This window comes from Enhydra lutris, unplaced genomic scaffold, assembly GCF_002288905.1.
Source record: "Enhydra lutris kenyoni isolate GAN:26980312 unplaced genomic scaffold, ASM228890v2 scaffoldscaffold14, whole genome shotgun sequence".
Taxonomy (NCBI): Eukaryota; Metazoa; Chordata; class Mammalia; order Carnivora; family Mustelidae; genus Enhydra; species Enhydra lutris.
In genome coordinates, this window is record NW_019154098.1 from 15884366 (window position 1) to 15899107 (window position 14742).

Below are 14742 nucleotides of genomic sequence, written 5' to 3' on the forward strand. Positions count from 1 at the left end.
ATACGTGGTCCATGTGTCAAGGCAGTGTGTTTGCGTTTTCTCATTGCCCCTTGACCTTTATTAACGGCTTACACTGGGGTTGTGCCATGTGTCTACCCCACTCTGCCCTGTACCTCCCCCATCACTGGTCATGGCTGATGGTGGGGGGGCGGGGTGGTAGATGCTTGACCCAAGATGGACCAAGTTCCCTTTTGCCAGGTAACTTGAAATTGGGCCCAAGAAACAATGTCTGATGTGGCTTTACTCGCAACATGCAAAATTTGGAGTCTGGGGTAGCCTCATTCTGCCCTGTGTAAGAACAATCTGGGGAGAGAGAGCGGGGGCAACAGTAAAGGCTTTCTGGTTCTTAGCTTCCTGAGGCCGGGCCACATTCCTGCCTGCAGGTTCCCTATGACATTGCTGTGTCTGCCCTTGTCAGAGTGTCTGCCCTTGTCACAGTGTCCTCCTTTTCTGTTTGTAGTCCTCGAAGTGATACGTACCATGGGCAGCTAGGTTCGGAACCCATGAGGCAGTGGAGCCCTAGGACGCACCAGCACCTAAAAGGCAGGCAGAAGGAGAACACCCAGCAAAGCAGGGTGACGAGAGAGAGTGGAGTCTGGGAAACTAGAGGAGAGAAGCGAAGGGAGAGTGTGAAAAAGAGGCCATTGAATGGAGGGACGGTGAGGTGATGAGTGACTTGAAGAGACTCCAGGGGCTAGGGCAGGCCAAGCTTCAGTGAGCTGTAGGATCAACTGGGAAGTGAGAAAATGGTGGCAGGGTTTGGGGTCTGTCAGCACTGAGAGATGTCTGTGATAGACACAGAAGTGGACAACTGTCAGGACACAGGGTTAAAAAAGCTTCGTTTCTTTTTCTTGTTTTTTGTGTGGTTTTTTGTTTTTTGTTTTTTTGAGGAACAGACTTCAAATTGCAGCAGAGTGAGGGGTGGGAAGGAAGATTAGCAGTAAGAAGGCAGGCCCTGGTTACACGGTATCCCTCGCAGTGCTGCCCTCTGAGAATTGCTCCCAGGGCCCAGGGCCCCCCTGTTGGGAGACGACCGTCCTGGAACCTGGTCGCTTACCCGGCACACGCATGAATTCAGACGTCACCAACTGCTACCTCTTTGGGGGGTTGTGTGCTTCGCAGGTCTCCGCATACCCTTTGCCCGAGCACCGCAGCACGGCCTTGGCGACTCAAGCCGCCATGCTGTACGTGATCCTCTACTTCGAACCTTCCATTCTTCACACGCACCAGGCAAAGATGAGAGAGATTGTGGACAAATACTTTCCAGATAATTGGGCAAGTATTACTATCAGTCTTATTCTTTTCCTCTGTAATAACCTTGTTAGGGAACCGATTTTCTGTTCTTTTGACCTTTAGCCAAAAGAGGTCGTAATGTTGTAAATAATGAGACATACAGTCACTTAGCTAAAATTACTATAGGTATGTTGAGAATCTTAGAAATCATAACATGAAGGAATAAGTCAGTAAAACTTCCTGAAGAACTCACAGTTTTGTTTTTATTAAAATGATACCGTCAAGGTAAAACCATGTATTCAAATGTATCTTGTTTTAGTTGCTGAGATTGTAACTGTTTCATAAGTATTTCTTTATTCTTTTCTATTTCATGACTCTAAGCTTATAAATCAATCTGTTATTTTATGAATAGGAATTTTACTTTAATAGTAAGTTTCATCTGCCTATAAGCTAATATTGATGGGGTTTATATTACTGCAGGGATGTGTTTATGACTTTCTAGACACTGTCTCACCCAAAAATATTCATTCTTAAAAGAGTAAAGCTGACTTAACATACTCAGTGTAGAGGAGATGTTCTCTTTGTACACAGAGGTTTTAATAAAGTACAGTGAATTGGATCGTGTTCTCAGGTGGTAGATGGTATTTCACTTGTTACCGGCCATTGAATGGCAGACTGTGATTAGGGAGCTGTAGGGAGAACAGCCCACAGTGAGATGATGCCTCCTCTCCACGAACACATCACGCTCGTGAGCTAGCGGCTGAGCAACCCGGAGGAAAACTCTAATAATCTGGGTTCATTTGCCTAAGCTTAATTAAGAGTTTTGACCATAGTGCTGTAATCAGAAACAGAAATACTTTCACAGTTAAGTAAGGTCAAAATCCAGTTTTATGATGCTTATAAGATACACTCCTAAAAAACACCCAGCATGCTAAAAATAAAGGAATTGGGGCACCTGGGTGGCTCAGTCAGTTAAGCATCTAACTCTTGGTTTCAGCTCAGTCATGATCTCAGGGTCGTGAGATTAGGCCCTGCATGGAGCTCCACACTCAGCATGAAGTCCTCTCTCTGTCTCCCTCTGCCCCTCCCCCTGCTGTCTCTCAAATAAATAATTTTTTTTTTAAAGAATTAAGAGAGAGATTCCAGGCAAATGCCAGCCAATGAAAAGCCAGTAAGAAAATATTAATATCACACCATAGAGAATTTTAATGAAAAACACTAATAGAAATAAAGAGGGATCATATATGATTTCAAAAAGAATAATCCAAGGTCAATGTATAAATTCACACCCAGTTAAATACTCAAAATATATAAAGCAAAAATAAAATAACATGTAAAAATTGATGAAACCGTAATCATGATGGGAAATTTTAGTATTTCTTTCTCTATATAATCCTGCTCTTTCAAAAATCCATAATAGATGTTTTGTGTATATTTGAAAGGATATGTATGAAAGTTAGGAAATATCAGATAACAAAGTGAATGGAGTTTAGTATATGTGCTGCCGAAGCGAGCACAAAGTGAATGGAGTTTAAAAAAACAATTTTAGTCTACGGACTGTATTCTCTTACTGTAGCATGATTACATTAGAAGCCAGTGCTTAAAAGGTATTTTTAAGTGTTTGAAAAAAACATATACCCCCAAATAACTTTTGTGTTCAAGAGGAAATCACAGTAGGATGCCTGGGTGGCTCAGTCAGTTGAGGGTTTGTCTTCGGCTCAGGTCATGATCTTAGGGTACTGGGATCCTGGGATACTAATCACAGTCTGCTCCTTGCTCAGTGGGGAGCCTGCTTCTCACTCTGCCTGTCGCTACCTGTGCTTGTGTGTGCTCTCTCTCTGACAAATAAATAAAATCTTTTAAAAAACAAAAGAGGAAATCTCAATGTCAAAGAAGAAATATGTAGAATCACCCAACATCAAAATACTACAAAGCGAAGCTCGTGGGAATGACTAAAACTATTCTTCAGGGTAACTGAAGTAAATGAAACCTTAAATATGTTTATTTTAAAAATAAGAACAATTAAAAATGAATGAGTTAGAGGGGTACCTTGCTAACTTAGTGCAGCATGTGACCCTTGATCTTAGGGTTATGGGTTCAAGTCCCACATTGGGTGTAGAGATGACTTAAAAATAAAACTAGAAAAAAATAAATGAGCTAGATATTGAGCTTTAAGAAACTAGAGTAGGTCGAGTGAACAGAAGTCAATAAGCATATGAGCAGCACTGTAGTGACAAGAAGGGAAAGAGAGATGATCAATTCAACAAAGGCTGGTTTTTTGTTTGTTTGTTTTTTAAGATTTTTTATTTATTTATTGGACAGAGATCACAAGTAGGCAGAGAAGCAGACAGAGAGAGAGAGGAGGAAGCAGGCTCCCCGCAGAGCACAGAGCCCGATGTGGGGCTCGATCCCAGGACACTAGGACCATGACCTGAGCCGAAGGCAGAGGCTTTAACCCACTGAGCCACCCAGGCGCCCCAAGGCTGGTTTTTTTGAAGAATAATAAAATAGATACTTAGTGAAACTGACCAGAGAGGAAGAAAGAGAGAGAGAAGACAAGTTTAAATATTTTAAGATTGAAAAAACAAACCTAAGATAAAATAAAGAGCTTTTAAAAGTATAAGAAAACTTCTAAACAACTTTTTGCCAATATATTTGAAAACTCTGAAGAAATAGAAAATTTTCTTAAAAATTTATGAATACCAAATACCAAATATAAATACTTCTGACTCAAGAAGAAAAAGGAAGTGCAATGAGCTGTGACTGTTAAAGAAATGAAACTGGGGATCCAACCTCCCTGCTTAGCCACTCCCACCAAAAAGAGAGGATCCCCAGGACCACAGGATTTCTCTGGCAACTTTTAGCAAAATTTGAAGCGACAATCCCAATTTTATACAGACTGAAGTAGGTGAGTTAAGAACCGCAAAAATAATGCTTTGTTTCCTTTAGTCGAGAGATTCTCACGTGAACTGGGGAGCCCTAGGAGTCCTCCAGGCTCGTTCCAGGGCTCAGTGAGGTGAAACTGTGTTTGTGATAACACCACAGTGGTCCGAGCCTTCTCCTCTCATCCTTTCCCAAGTGCACTCTGCATTTCCAGAGGCCCCAAGAGAGTCACCTCAGGACCCTGACTGAGAGAGCCGAGTGCGAGTCTGGACGTCCTCAGTTAGGCTGGACGTTAGAGACTCCAAGAAATGGAATAGCGACGCCACCTTCTCACAAAACTTCTTGGGAAACCTTTAGTCATTTTTGGTTTTGTTTTTAATGAAAAACATTTTATGTTAGCATGTAGTGGGTTTCTTGTTGTTATTTGAAGTGAATTAAATAGTTTTTGAAGTGTCTCAGCTGTAATGTGTAATATGATAAGTATCAACAGATACAACCCCATTAAAAAAAAAAAAAAGTCCTTTGGACTTTTGGAGTTTTCAGTAAGTTTTAGTTGCATAAAGGCAGAGGTGAAAACGTTTGAGGAGACCACTGCTCTAGTCTGCTTTTCTGTCAACCTTGATTTAGTCATTTTCTCATGAGTAGCTCTTGTCGCCCTTGTTCCAAAGTGTCGCTAAGACAGAACGCTTACTTTCTATTTGGCAAATCGTGGGTTTCCACTGCAGTGGAGTTTGAACTGGAAGGAGTAGGCAGTGTCTTCTGTAACTTGGCCTCCAAGTGAGCAAGTATTTAATATACTGGATGAATGTGTCCTCTTGCAGGTAATTAGTATTTACATGGGGATCACGGTTAATCTAGCAGATGCTTGGGAACCATATAAAGCTGCAAAAACTGCTTTAAACAATACCCTGGACCTTTCAAACGTCAGAGAACAGGTAGGTGCTGGCCAGTGCAGAGGGATTCTCGTAACAGCTGCAAGCCCGCTCTGGGGGTAGGGAAGGAGGAGAGTTCCCAAGGACATTTGGCAAATGTCCACATAGACATTTTAAGTGCGGTGATCAACAAAAGGGGAATTTTGCACATCCTAATAAAATAGGTAATTATAGATTTTTAACTTGCGTAGTATATGTAAGTGGGAGACTTAGGTTCAAGGTTCAACATCCTAAGACAAATCAGTATGTCACATGACCCCAACTGGCTTTGCTTATTCTTGTTAAAGTCTGTGTCCTTGTGGACAGAACGGCTTTCACCAGTAGCTGGAGTTTTAATTTTTCATTAGTAGGATGAATATTGAGGATGGTAACTAAATGTACACAATATGTCCTATCACTGTAATTTAAATTTGTCCTCTCTGATGTGTCAAAGAAGCAACAAAACTAGACACATTTCATCTCCTTAAAGTTTAAATGGTTATATTCTGTCTCTTTGATGAGAACACAAGGCAGTTACCCTCAGTTTGTTTTCTATGATTTATTCGCTTAAATCCCTCTGGGATTTTGTCTTATTTTTCCCTCCCTTCCCCTGTGATCCTGTTTTGTTTCTTAAATTCCACATATGAATGAGATCTCATGAAAATTGTTTTTCTCTGATTGACTTAATTTCACTTAGCATAATGCCCTCTAGTTCCATCCACATCATTGCACATGGCAAGATTTCATGTTTCTGATGGTTGAGTAGTATCCCATTGTGTATCTGTGTGTGTGTGTGTGTGTGTGTGTGTGTGTGTGTGTGTGTGTACATCTATCTCACATCTTCTTTATCCATTCATCTGTAACAGGGTGATGGACATTAAGGAGGACATGTGATGTAATGAGCACTAGGTGTTAAATTATATAAGACTGATGGATCACTGAACTCTACCTCTGAAACTAATAATACATTATATGTTAATTAATTGATTTTAAATAAATAATTTTAAAAATTTAAAAGAACACAAGGCAGAAGGAAATTCCTAAGTAAACAGAGCAATAAAAATCTTTTTGTTGGTTAGTATCCTTGACATTTCTAAACAGTTAACTTCCTCAGCCTGGGCTGTCTGAGTTTTGAGTTTCCAGCACAGTTAAAATGATATTGACTCAAAGAATGTCAGCATGTTTTATTCAAGTAAATTGAATTCCATCAATAATGCACAAAATAATTTCAACGTTGGCATGTCTCCTGGAAATGTGGTAGAGAAAGCAGTGCTTCCAATACTTACTGGTATCAGAGCATTAATTTTTCATCCCTAAAATTACTTTCCAAAATTGCATTTTCTCCTTGGTGCCGTTTTAAGAAGATACTCAGAGTCCTCCAACGAAGCACCTGGTGATAGTTTGAAACTAACCCGACTAGGCTGATGATGTTGAACATTTCACTCTTGCTTCGGGGAAAGCAGAATGACCAGATTTCCAAAAGGCTGGTTTGAAAATTCACTTTTCATCTGCTGAGGCATATTTTCGTTGTGCTTTCATCCGCCTGTAGAAGTCTCTTCTCCTGTAGAAGTTTCTGCTCTGCCTTCTTGGTCAGTAATTATGGGAAGAATAGGCAGTTGAGCTACTGCCTTTATGTTTCTTTTCCATCCAAGTTAAGGATAGAAGGGGCCCCCAGAACCACTTGTTCCTGATTCTCCAGTTGACATTTGCAGAAACCAGGAGGGAGAGGTTCAATCCAAAGTCACACCAGTATCTTATCATAGCCGGAGGTAGGATTTAGGATTCTCTTGGTTCTGAGTCCAATGTCCTCTTGAGAAACGTTCAATAAACCACTTGTCTTGAAGCCTTACCAACTATGGTCCGTATGTTACTCATCTCCTATAGAAATGTGATTATTTGTCCAGGGGTTCGTCTGCATGTGATTTGTTTTCGTGGAAAAGCATTTTCTCTTTTTGAAAATGTAAATCGAGTTGTTTTTCATTTTACAAAGTCAAGCAGATACGCCACTGTCAGTGAAAGAGTGCACGCTCAAGTCCAGCAGTTCCTGAAAGAAGGTTATTTAAGGGAGGAGATGGTTCTGGACAATATCCCGAGGCTTCTGAACTGCCTGAGAGACTGCAATGTTGCCATCCGATGGCTGATGCTGCACACGGCCGACTCAGGTAATGTGCAAAAGGTGTGCCCATCCGCATGGCTGCACAAAAGGCCTTCAGAATTAAGATATGCTCCACATATGCAAAATGGTTTAGCCTTTGGGAGAGAATCAAGTTGCTTTTTTTATTTTAGGGAGGGCGAGCATGCAGGGGAGGGGAAGAAGGAGAAGAAGAGAGAGAGAGAGACTCTCCAACAGACTCCCCCTTGAACACAGAGCCTGACAGGGGCTCGATCTCATGACCCATGAGATCATGACCTGAGCTAAAACCAGGAGTTAGACACTCAGCCAACTGAGTGCCTCACCCAGGCACCCTGAGAATCAAGTTGCTTTTTAAGTTAGTCATTTTTGTGTCTACTTGGACTAGGTAACAGCCCACCTGAATAGTGCCTTTGTCAGGTTCAATTATCTGGGATTATCCCAATGGGTCCAGGGTAATCTACACAAGGGTCCTTGAATGGGCAAGAAGAAAGCAGAAGAGTCAGAACTAGAGAGGTGGCATCATGAAAAGGCTCAGCAGGCCATTGCTGGTTTTAAAGGTGGAATGGAGCCTCAAGCCAAGGAATACAGGTGCCCTCAAATGCAGAGAAAGGAAAGAAAACAGGATTTCCCCCAGAGCCTCCAGAAGGAGCACAGATCTCTTGACTCCTTGATTTTATCCAAGACGCATTTCAGATTTCTCATCTCCGGGACTATAAGAGAATACATTTTTGTCTTCTTAAGCCATTAACTTTGTAGTGATCGCAGGAAACTAATACAAGAGCTAATCCAGTAAGTAAGGGTCAGATGTGCAAAACACATGGTGGGGTCTGGGATTTGAGTCCAGAGCAGGAGAGAAATGTTGCTTGTTGGCATAGAGAAGTCAAGGTGGTCAGGAAAGGATCCACACAGGATACAGGAGCAGACTGCCCAACCCCCCCCCCCCGCCAACCTTGGATTTTGAAGTAAGAAGTTCTAGACTGGAGAAATGATAGAGAAGAAGGTATACTTTGGGAAGTACAGAAAAACATGGACCCACAGAGTTGATGAACAGGCTAAACCAGAGTGCCTAATAAAGGTAGACTGGGTCTTAACCTTTTCTGGTCCACAGTCCTCTTGGAGACACTATGGGCCTTCAAGTTCAGTTGCTTCACAGATTGTAGGAAATGCTTCCACGGGGTCCGTGACTTTGACTTAAAAAACAAAACAAAACAAAACAAAAAGCCCTGGTTTAATGGAAAAATAAGTAGATTGGACTAACCTGAGCTAGTTGAGAGCTGACACAATTCCTCGTACTTAGTAAAGTCTGGATTGATGTTAATTAACTAACGATCTCACTCACCTGGAGCGCATGCGCTTCCCGCTCTCAGGCGTGTCATTCAGCAGCCCTGTAAAGCCTCCTGCTTTTTGTTTTTCATCAACAAACTTCACTTGAGAGTGACCCTGAGACAGGCACTGCTTTCAACGGTTGTGCTTTGGGATGAGGCTGTGTCTCTAAAAATCCTGCCCATGATTCTGCAGCCTCCCATGGTAACACAGCCGCCCGTAGCCCAAACCTCCCAGGAAAGATGTTCTTCCCTCCAGCTCCCATCTGGTTCCACGTCCTGGGAGTGGTCAGCAGTGAAGACAGCAGGTGGATTTCTTCATCCTTTGTACCTCTGAAAATACGTGGACTTTCTCCTCAGCCTTCTCTCTTCACACTAGAAATCTCCAGCTCCAAAACCTTTCTCAAAAGTGCTGCTTTCCACTTTTTTGTTTTTTTGTTTTTTTCCATTTTACTCTTTTGCCTTCATCTCTCTCCAGTTTATTTACTCACAGCACGAATACCATGGCTGACGCTGAATCATATAATGGATCTGGTGTTAGTCACATTTCTTTTTTATATAAACTCCAGTTCGAATTTGAGGATTTTGCTATACTGACTCAGTTTTGAATCTTCTTTACCAGTCTTACATGCCTAAGCATGTAAATAACTCGGGGCCTTATTATATTCTATCGTAAAACCAACAGTGGGTTTCCAGTGACTCAGCCTCCTTGTCATCTTCCCCACGACCATGCCTGACCTCCAAGACTCCAGTCCAGGAGCCAGGGAGTCTCCGGGATTTGCACCCTTGCAGGGACACAAACACTATTCTGTGCATTTATCTTCAGGCACATCTGTTTTCCATTTTTGTGCCTGGCAGTTGTCTGACCTAATTGCGTAAGGTCATCATTTACCAGAAACAAATGATTTACCTATCTGATGGTGAGTCATGCGTGGGGAAAGTAACTGCTTCTTTAGCTTTTATGGTGGTTCCAGTTGTCATGTGCAGGAAGGAATGTGTATTCTTTTTTTTTTTTTAAAGATTTTATTTATTTATTTGTCAGAGAGAGAGAGAGGGAGAGAGAGTAAGCACAGGCAGACAGAATGGCAGGCAGAGGCAGAGGGAGAAGCAGGCTCCCCGATGAGCAAGGAGCCCGATGTGGGACTTGATCCCAGGACGCTGGGATCATGACCTGAGCCAAAGGCATCCGCTCAACCAACTGAGCCACCCAGGTGTCCCAGGAATGTGTATTCTTTATATTCCCTCCTGTTGATCTGCTGGAGACATATCGCCCAGGCTTTGGATGCCTCCCCAGTGTCTTGAAGCTTCTGAAGAAACACGCTCAGAGCCAACCTCCCCAGGCAGGGCTGTCCGGCTCCTGAAGTCTGACTCTGAGGGTACCATGCTTCTAAGATCTGTTGCCTCAATTCTCTTGAGTCTGCATTCTTGCACGTCAGATGTCAGAGATGGGTTCAGCCTCTGAGAATGCTGGAACCATCCCTGATTTCTACCAAGGAATTAATTATTAATGCAGGGCGATGGTCCCTATCCGAAAATGAAAGCAAATTAGTCTCAGAAGGTTTCTTATTAAATCAGAATTAATACAAAACAAATGGAACTCTTTGTCAGTTTGGTCCATTTGATTTTGTTAGGCAGATCTGAAGCCGAAAAAGTTGTCTCTGTGCTGTCAACGTCACTGGTTCCAATATAGCTCTTCCTAGATAGTTGTGACGAATGCATAATAATCCTACTCTGAGGTTTCCCATGAAAACTGAGCCCTTCTCCAGTTTGTCATGAGTCTCCTCCTGATGGATTGGCTTAGAAAATCGGTATAAAAAATGGCCATCTGCAGGCTTCACCAGAACGGAAACACCAGAAAATGCCCCTGACATATACCACACAGTCCTTCTGTATACATTAGACATCCTGGGATACCACTGAGGGGCTAAGAAAATAAGAAAGCCGTGTGACACCAGAGCAGCAGCCAGGGACTTTAAATGTTATCAAATGTGAATTTTCTGACAATCTTCATTGCCTTAAATTTTTTATTTTGACTATTTATAGTCCATTTAGCCTTGACTTGTAACTATTTGTGCCTTACCATATTTTCTTATTTTTTCCTAAATAAATAATTGGCCCCACAAACTAATTTCAGCAAATATCAGTATTTTTTAAAAATTCTATATACCTTTCTTTAACAAATTGCTTATTTTATTTGAAATAGATTTGGTTAGGAGTTGAGAGGCTGAGCAGGGAATCAGGATATTAGATATTTTGCCCCTGGGTCCATCCCTGCCTAATTTTGTCACCTTGGCCTAGTTGCCAGAATCTCTCTGGGCCTTGGTGGTAGATAGTTCAGGAAGCTTCGAGTGCCTGCCATGCCCTTGGGTCTTTACAAGGAACAGAACGCTCCCAGGTCTGGTTCTTCCTGTTTGGAGGTGCCATATCTTTGTGTGGGTAACTCTGTTTCCCGGTGGTGTCAGACACCCCCAAGCCCACCCTAGCTACGATCACTTCCTAGAAGACACAGCATGTATTAGCACTTGTGGCTGTGATTTATTGCAGCAGAAGGATAGAAGGCAAAATCAGAAAAGGGAAAAAGCGCATGGGGTGAAGTCTGGAGGGAACCAGGCACAAGCTTCCAGAGGTCCTCTCCTGGTGGAGTCACACAGGATGAGTTTAATTGAACCCCTGTCCTCAGCAATGCATTGCAACAGCATGTGTAAAGTGTTGCCAATCAGGGAAGTTCTTTGGAAACTCCATGTCCAGGGTTTTTATTTGGGGCTGATCACAGGCAGCCTCTGCCTGGCATGTATCAAAATTCCAGACTCCTAGAGGGAAAGCAGGTGGCCATCATAAAACACACTGTACAAACAGTTTAGGCATAGCGGCCCACTCTTACTAGTACTTGAGTGGTAGCATCTCCTGAAATCCGAGTTCCCAGATGTGCCAACCTTGCAAACAGGCCTTTCTGAGGAGAGCAGTCTCAAAAAACTGAGAGCGTCCTCCCTGAATGCCAGAGAGCAATGCCGAAAGCAGAAGCAGCTGCAAACGACATCAGGAGGCTGCCCACTGATGGAATGGTGTCCGAAGGCTCTGTCTGTCCGTATTGGACAGTCAGTAATGAATCAATCCAAGAATGCCTGCAAAATCTGGAACGCTTTTCTGCCGCTTGTTCTCCTTCTATAATATATCATGAATGACATTCCTTGCCAGATCCAACTGTCATATTTTAAAAGTTCAGTTGTCCTTATTCGTGGCATAGATACACTATATTTTTTCCGTGTGTATGTTGTACATGGTGTATGTTTTGCTTATTTTCAGATGCTTAAAATGAATGAAAGTGAAGGAAGGTTTTTAAGAATTCCCCCTTATGGTTCATGTTTTCTACACATTTAATATATTAGGAACTCTTTTCTTCCCGTTTCTAGCCTGTGACCCAAACAACAAACGCCTTCGTCAAATCAAGGACCAGATTCTAACGGACTCTAGGTACAATCCCAAGATCCTCTTTCAGTTGCTGTTGGACACTGCACAGTTTGAGTTTATACTCAAAGAGGTAAAACCCTTGAATAAATAATCATCAACATCTTAGTGTTTTTATGCTTAAAACTATTTTTAAAAGGATTAGGATTCTGTAACTGCGTCTCTGGCTCAGGCTAAGATTCTAGCTGTCTGCGATAGTTCTTACACTAAAAGGACAGGATTGAACATATAATAGGCATTTAGTGCCTACTGCTGTTGGGGAGACGGATGGGGGAAATTGTACAAGACTTGGAGGTGGCCGTCTAATGAGGAATACGAACAAGTAATCTGAGAATTGCACTAATAAAAATGTAAATACGAACTGAGAAATGTGCTCTAAAGGAAAGGAACATAGTTCTCAGAGGACCTAAAATCAAAGATGCTATCCCCAACTTCCCTGAGAAGAGAAGCGAGAGCTTCTGAAGGGACCCAAAAAAGGAACCTGTCAGAGTTAGCTAAGACAAAGGTTGGGAGCATTCTGGAGACCATGCCAGAGAGGGGGCAGAACACACCCAGGTCCTCTTGGGTAGGAAATAGCATGACCAGTTCAAGGACCAGAAAGACCAGTTGGCTAGAGGGGAGAGAATGAGAGAAAGTGGTATGAGATGAGGTTGAAAGGTGGGCAGGAGCCAGCCCAGGCCTGGCAGGATTTCAGTCGTCATTGGAAGAGCCATGAGAACCTGCTAGAAAGGGCCTTTAAGTAGGATGGAGGATTTGCAATTAAGCAAGGTCAACTTAAGGATTTTAAGGATTTCAGGTTTCCCGAAGGAGATTCTGGGGTTAGTCAGTCTTAAGGCTAAAATAACAAGCCTCTGTGGGCATAATAAAAGTGGCAGATTTGCCACTTTTAGGAATACCTAAGTTCTTAATGCCTTAGGAATGCCTAAGTTCTAGAACCAGTAACTTTGGGGGTTTGGATCAGGTGGGCCCGGAACTAGCCATGGATGTTAATGTCCATTTGGAACTGATCTTTGTCTTGCCTCAGTCTGGTTAGTGGTATGCTAGATGTTTATCTTCTAGATACACGAGGACACTGTGTTCCCCATTTAGTATTATTAACATCGTGCTAATGCGTGTGCGTGGTGTTTTCAGTTTGCAGTGACTTGTCTGGGTATCATGTTTAAGATCAGAGAAACGCTACCCCTTTTTGATCTCTTTAAGAACGTTAATGTTTTCCCTCTGAATAGCAAATCATTATTGAATACCTGCTCTGTTCCCAGCTAGGTGCTAGGAATTCAAAAATGAACAAGGCATGTCCCTACCATCAAGGAGCTCTCGGTACAGTGGGGGAAGAGAGACAGATTAAGCCGAGATAAGAAACCAAGAAAGACCCAAGAGCAGGAACCAGGCATCTTACTCGTTGGTCAAAACAAATTGCAGAGGCAAGTGAGAGTCGCCCCCGAGGAATCAGTGCACTCAGTCCAGTTAGGAACCTGAACCGAGCACTAGTTCCCCAAGAGTTCTGTAGCTCAGTCTTGCTGCATGAAAATCAGGATGGGTCTGGGTCATCTGCCTGGCCAACCCTGCATTTCTAATCATTGATCTTTTTCTGGAATCTGTTGGAATAGAACAGGCAGCTTCCTTCTGTCTGTTCTGGTAGAGGGAAAAGAAGACCAACTCATTGTGAAAGATCTTCAAAAGAGAAAGATCTGGTAGAAAGAAAGAAACCAACTACCCAATGCAAATCAAGCAAACGAGAGATAATACATTTCAGCTCGGTTTGTTAACCTACCTCCCACCTCAACCCATTTTCTAGAATCACCTTCTGATTCTCCTATAAACTCACTAATTGGACCAGTGTTTCTTATAATTTTTATATAAAGGCACATCTCCTAACTGAAGGGCCATCCCCTATCCCAAGTTCTATCTTGCAAGATGAAACCTGTAAGTTCAACCTGTGAATGAGTGTTTGAAGGGCTTCAAGCCATGCGGTCTGTGATGAAGGCCTCAGTGTTATTTTTAGTCACTGCCGCTTTGTCACCTGGCATTGATTGATCCCAGGCATTAGAAAAGATAGGGCAGACTCTAGAAATAATTCAGACAGTTCCTCATCCTGTTACTTTTCATTGCTGAATCATCCTGCCTGATCACTGAGACTCCTTTTCCTCTGGCCCACAGAATTCCACCAGTCTTGATCCTTTCATCTGCAATGAAGTCTTCATCTTTTAAAATTCATTTTGATGCTGAGGAATGAAGAATTTCTTTTTTTTTTTAAAGATTTTATTTATTTATTTGACAGAGAGAGAGAGATCACAAATAGGCAGAGAAGCAGGCAGAGGGGAAAGGGGGAAGCAGGCTCCCCGCCCAGCAGAGAGCCTGATGCGGGGCTCGATCCCAGGACCCCGGGATCATGACCCGGGCTGAAGGCAGAGGCTTAACCCACTGAGCCACCCAGGCGCCCCAGGAATGAAGAATTTAAGAGAAAAATCAGTATACTCTCATATTTACCCCTTAGTACCCAAGCTCAATAAATAAACCCTGGTACATTTGTGACATACCTAAAATGTGTTTCTAAAGTTTATTTCAATGGAAAAAAAAAACAAACCTTGAGATACACTGTTCCCTCCTCTACCCAACCCTTTATAGGATTTTAATTTTTATAAAGACATGAGTTCATAAATAGACTTACTGTATGATCACAAAGAAAGAACTTGTGTTGGTAATTTAGCTCATGCTCCACTAATCAGACAAGATAATGCTCAGCCTTCCCTGACCCCAGAAATTGTTACTTAGCAGTGGTCACCAAGTTTCATGT

The 14742-nt window shown here is 42.4% G+C and overlaps 1 protein-coding gene across 1 annotated transcript in view; it reads left to right on the forward strand.

Moving 5' to 3' along the window:
- The window catches only part of LOC111146517 (WASH complex subunit 5), a 61107-nt gene that overhangs the window by 12148 nt on the left and 34217 nt on the right, over nucleotides 1-14742 (forward strand). The window contains exons 7-10 of the mRNA XM_022502060.1: nucleotides 1123-1275; nucleotides 4938-5051; nucleotides 7018-7189; nucleotides 11894-12021. Of these exons, the coding sequence (XP_022357768.1) occupies nucleotides 1123-1275; nucleotides 4938-5051; nucleotides 7018-7189; nucleotides 11894-12021 (567 nt within the window). The remainder of the gene's footprint in view (nucleotides 1-1122; nucleotides 1276-4937; nucleotides 5052-7017; nucleotides 7190-11893; nucleotides 12022-14742) is intronic.